Source organism: Erpetoichthys calabaricus, chromosome 4, assembly GCF_900747795.2.
Source record: "Erpetoichthys calabaricus chromosome 4, fErpCal1.3, whole genome shotgun sequence".
In the NCBI taxonomy this organism is placed as follows: Eukaryota; Metazoa; Chordata; class Cladistia; order Polypteriformes; family Polypteridae; genus Erpetoichthys; species Erpetoichthys calabaricus.
The window spans coordinates 250,376,118-250,382,117 of NC_041397.2; the positions used below are offsets into that span (position 1 = coordinate 250,376,118).

Sequence of the window (6,000 nt, forward strand, 5' to 3'; positions counted from 1 at the left end):
TTATATATATAGATGTTTTCATATAAATGATGTACCTTAAAATGCTTTATAGATGAAGAAAGAAAGATTAGGCAATACTAATTAACAAAGAAAAAAGTAAGGTCCGATGGCCAGGAGGAAAAAAAAACAAAAAAAAAACTCCAGAGGGCTAGAGTAGAAAAAAAACAAAATCTGCAGGGGTTCCAAGGCCATGAGACCACCCAGCCCCCACTGGGCAGCGATTTAGCCAAAAATGAGAAAGATGCCAAATTTGTAAAGTCAGGTTTTCATGTAAAACAGAGATAAAGAAAGATTGTGATACAATCAAAGTCTGTGGTAACCAATGTTGAACAACAGTAAGCAATATCAAAACATAAAAAAAATCTCATTTTACTCTTGTTGCAAAATCAACATGTGAAACCATCCAGTCATATGCTCACAAAAGTTATTGTTAAATAAATCACCTCTGGAAAATGCTCTCATGAACTATAATGAATTGTGTTTCTTCTGTTTTAAGGTACTTTGGACACTCTTGGTATATTACTGCCACCTACTGTACGGAGGGAAACTGCTCATTCCATTTCAATATATTAAATTCTTTTTCCCAGTCTCGTGTTACTAATGCATTTCACTTGATCCTGATATTTATCGCCGCTGTTGTCTTTCCTCCACCGAGAAGATCCTTTAATGATATTGTCTACACTTTAGTTTTGCAGAGATTTTTAATTAGTGTTCACCTTTGATTTCTATACAGAGCACGGTGAAGTGACACATGTTCAATTGTTTTCTTTGAGACACATTTTGCCCAGTTTCCATCTCCATGTCGACCTATTAAATACAGTCCTTGATTTAAGGCACAGAGACCTAGCCTTAGCCTGCTTAGTATGACGAATTTTCTTCTGTTTTTACTTACATATTTAAAGGGGGTAACATTATTATGATTCGTATACAAGAGTCTGTGCCTTTAACTGCTCATTCCCACTTATTTTGCTATAATTGCAAAACCTGTTTTTTTATTCTACTTTTGATTTCTTTACAACCCATTCCTGCTTTAATTTCAACTCTTTTCTTTTCCACAGTTTTTTTTAGCTAATGTACCAGCAATTTAATTTCCTTTCACCCCAACATGTGCGGGAACTCTGACAGACTCTATCATAATTCCCAACTGCTTTGTACTGTTATATATGTGAAAAAAAAAACAAAATCTGTGAATTTCCCCTTGGGATTAATAAAGTCTCTATCTATCTATCTATCTATCTATCTATCTATCTATCTATCTATCTATCTATCTATCTATCTATCTATCTATCTATCTATCTATCTATCTATCTATCTATCTATCTATCTATCTATCTATCTATCTATCTATCTATCTATCTATCTATCTATCTATAAATGCAAGATTTCCCAAAAGCATATCTTGTCTTGACAAACATTTGCCTGCTTTATTTGACATTAATACTGAGTGTTAATCTGAACAGATGCTTATACTTGATGGCTTTACTTCTACCCATTCTAGCACGACAATTAACGCCATCAGTTCCACTAGGTAGCTTGTTAAATCATTTGATAGTCTTTTTCCTTTTCCTACTCTAAAGTCCATTAATGAATTGTGCTCAGATGTGATATAGCATTTGAACTGTAGACCTGCCCCCTCCTGCCCCTTCATTGGTGAGAAAGAAAAAACATTATTGACTGTAATGATTATAAGTATTTAACTCACAAACACCAAGGACTGTATTTTGTATTAATCATGCTGCAGAGAGCTATATGATTTATTATTTCTATATGATTTGTTCTTCATTTAGGTAGAAAAATAATTAAGCTTGTGCACAGAATTATTAGACTAACTTGCATTCTTTATGAGAAAATGCCGACCTCTTGATACTAACAGAACACCTGTGATATTATAAATCAATGTGATAGTTTCTGAATCCTTGCTTAAAATTATAAGAAACATGTCACTTATGGATTAATAAATAAGGATTTATTAATCAACCAAACAAAATCTAATGAAGATATTAAAGCTATAAGAATGTAATTTCTTTGTAACTAAAGTACTGAACTATAGAAACTGCTTTAAACTGGTTTTGTGTGTGTGAGCTGATAACAGCGTATTTTTAGGAATGTGAGTGCCCTGATGACTCTTTAAGTTGGTAATAAACTCTGTACACTCTTGCATGTAATAAATTAGGATGTAACCATAATTTACAGCAATCTATGTATGACCTCAAAATGAACTGCCATGTTTTTCTCTCTTTGGTTAATGAATAAGCCTGGTAATATAAGGGAGGATTTCTTTCTTTTTAGGCAGATTGTCTGTTCTGACCAGTCAGTGGCATTGAGCTGGGGAGGCTCCAGTCTCTTCGGTGGTGGTGGGGGGGGTATGCAGTCTCTTTAACTCACCAAGACTAAAGAAATTGTTTTTTATTTTAAATTGGTGTTTTTGTATCCCGTTGATTTCGACTTCAGCGTCCACATTGGTCACAGCTAGTCCAGCCCAGTAGCAGTTTGGTCATTGGTTAACATTGCATCTCAAATGATATTGACAGTGCAAAGTTCTATGACAGACATGTAAAACTAAATATTAAAGTATGAAGAAAAAACTATGAAATGTTTAGCAAAAAGAGACAATATACCTCAGACTTGTGCATTTCTCAGGCGCGTCAACAAACAGAAGGTCATTTCATAGCCTGCTGCTAAAAAATCCTGAGGTAGCCAACTTGTGGATATGAAAATAATTTTTAAGGATGGGAGACAGTCTGCAATTCAATACAATGAAAGATCATTTTACGGAAGTTACTTATTTTACAAAATATTTCAATAAAAACAAATGTATTTGGGACATTGTGAGCGTACAAAAGGATGACCTAATATGCAGATTACACAACATGAGTAACATTGATGTTTTTTAATAAAAAATTTTAATATTGTTTGCCATTTTCCAACATTAGTCACCATAGATTTATGCTGCATTCAACTAAAACTCGGAACTTCAAAAATGGAAAAAAAGCGCACAGCAAACTCAAAATTTCTATTTGCAAACTCAGGACTGGTCTCTCAAGTCAGAGTTTCTCCAACTTCAGCTTATGATAACAGTCCAAAATGGTGATGCACACCACAAACAGGAAGTACAGTAAAACTTTAAAGATTTAATTTATTTATCCAAAGAATTTACTTTAAATGAATCAGCTCAATCCATAATACTGAATATCAGGAAGGGGAATGTTAACATTACCAGAACCAAAAGTAACAGACTAACTGATGTTCACTTGATATGTGCTATTGTTTGTTCATTGTGCTCAATGGTTGCTTTGTGCAGTTTTTTAATTGCGGCATCCATGAAGAAATTGAACTATTTATTGTGACCAAGAGCATGAAAATCTTTTTTAGACATGACAACATACTATTTGCTCCATTCTTGCTCATCGATTTCTTCGTTGATTCTGAGAATAGAACTGTTAGTTAACATTTGTTGCTGAAACACCAGCTTTAATAGGGACATCCATGTTTACTTTCCCACTTGGGCACTGAGACCACTCGGAGGTCACAAATGATGCAATTGCGATTTTCGACTTCCCAGCTTCACTGTATGATGCATGCAGCATTGCATCAGAAAGTTTTTATTTATGTTCTGCATGAAAACATAAGATTAAAAATTTTTCTACAAACTACATGAGGTAAGTGACATATAAAAAAATATTTTTAGGCCAAATACTTCTTTAATATACAGTATGTATGATAAGTGTATCACTCTATAGAATCTCTTTTTTTGATTTCAGCCTTTTTGTCTGTGACACTACTCCTCTCCCTCTCTGTAATCATCATATTATTAGTCAATTCATGAATATTCCCTGGTAATATTTATTTACAGGTGAGCACTTCAGAAAATTTTGAATAAAACAAGTCTGTAAAGATATAATAATTTGCAAAAGTAAGGACTCATCAAGTCAGTAGTTAAGAAACATCATTTGTCATGTTTCCTTTATTGAATAAAGCACAAAAATACAACCAGTATAGAGTGCATCGCATAGTTTACTACTGTTCAAAAGTTGGCCATTTTGGAACTATTATGGCCACATACGTCGACATAAGCCTTGACTGAGTGATGCAGTTCTCAGATACAAGTAAGCATGAGCACACTAAATGAAGATGAAGTGATTAAGATGAAAAAAGTAATACATTGTTTAAAAGGGTCTGTAATTGTTCATAAACTGATGACAATTTGTGTAGTATCTTTTTATATATATTCTGTCCATCTTATAGCCATGCACCTATGACATAACCACAGACTCTTCTCCTTTAAACATTGTTGTCCTGGCTTGGCAGGAAACAGAGAAATAATTTTCTAAGATGCATGCAAAAGATAAAACAACACAAATAAAATATATAAAAGGAGCAACTGCAACCCTGACGAGAGACAAGAACCAAAGACAAAAATCAGGCAAGAAGTAAAAACCAGGCAAAACACAAATATCAAAAACAAAGATACAGTTTGTTTTGAAGTTTTAAAGGATTTATCTGCAGATCAGATAAAGCTTGGGGTGAGTGCTGACTTTTTATCCCATTGTGCCCATAAATTTGAGGTCATAATCCTGGAAAACACTCCACTAGACACGTGGGATGCAACCATAGGCCATAAGACCCTAAAGTTCGGCTCTGATCATGACAATGACAGTTAAAACGAATAAAAAGTATAAAGGGAAAAAAAACACTTGCACAGCCACTTCAGGAGGATTTTTTTTTTAAAATAATTACACACACACACGCACACACAATTGTTCTATATTCTACATATACATGCAACTGATGATTTGTGTTAATGTCTTTTTATAAACATTTAAAAATATGTCAACGTTTGTAGTATTCAATGCATGGCATAATCAAAAGTAACGTTGAGAACAATGGTAAGGGTAACCTTTTTTTCAGCCCTTCTAGTCAAAGGACTGGACATGTATCATTTTGATTTTCTTCATATGATTACTTTCATGACCTTTCTTAGGGCTAAAGGGCACCTGGCCTGAAACAGTTAGCTCCAGTGTCTCCAAATGCATGCACAAAGGTGGGCTATGACTGTCTAGGGTTTTGAGGCCCAGAGAAAGTCCAAAGAGTTGGCATGAAAACTGTTGCAGATATCAGGAGAATCAGAGAAAAGGCTGTGACACCACAACTTTTTGCATAATGAGAATATAGCGGTAATAGAGGATTATAATTCTCCACTTAATTAAGTATGTTACCTAATATTATGTAAAGTGACTTCAGCTTTTATCATAATATTAATATTTGTTTTTCTTTCAGCAATTCCCACTGTCATTGAAGAAACGATTTCTAAAAGCAGAAGACTTATAATAGTCCTCACCAACTGGTGCCTCACAGAGAACCACTGGCAGACAATATGTGAGCAGCAGATTGGGTTATACACCTCATTGGTTAAAAATGAAAACAAAGTAATTCTAATTGAGCTGGATAAGAATATCCAGTATTCCAGCCTTCCAGAATCGCTCCAATATATTAAAAAAAGACAAGGCGTCCTGCAGTGGAATCAAGCCTGTGGGTTAAATGGAAGGTTCTGGAAGCTGTTACGATACCAGATGCCTGCACAATCGAGAATCAAAAGACACTTATTGGATGATGTGGAGGGGGACAGAATTGCAAATCCTTTTTGAATGTAGGAGAGCAGATGACTTTCAGGCTACAATTAAAAAATAAAAGGAGTTAGTTCTGTCTCTTCACAACTCCAGAGTCCAGGGTTCAATTTGGCCACTGTCTCTGTAGAGTCTCCTCACTAATTGTCTTAATGTGTTTTTCCAGGTTCTGTTTTCTTCCCATATTCCTAAGATGCATGTTTGTTAGGTTAATTAACCATTTTAAACTGACTCATGCTCATCCATTGTTGGTTCCTCCTTCTCACCCAAGGCAGCAAGAACAGGCCCCAGTCCCATGACCCTGTACTGGATTAGACCATTTTTGCAATGGGTGGATGCTTCTGGAGAGACCATTTTATAAATAAATGGAGCTGTG

At 34.8% G+C, this 6,000-nt stretch overlaps 1 protein-coding gene across 1 annotated transcript in view; it reads left to right on the forward strand.

Moving 5' to 3' along the window:
* Window positions 1-5,696, forward strand: part of LOC114650765 (interleukin-1 receptor type 1-like) — a 64,534-nt gene extending 58,838 nt beyond the window's left edge. Inside the window, exon 11 of the mRNA XM_028800603.2 lies at window positions 5,278-5,696. Coding sequence (XP_028656436.2) covers window positions 5,278-5,645 — 368 coding nt within the window. The 3' untranslated portion in view covers window positions 5,646-5,696. The remainder of the gene's footprint in view (window positions 1-5,277) is intronic.
* Window positions 5,697-6,000: the final 304 nt, after the last annotated feature.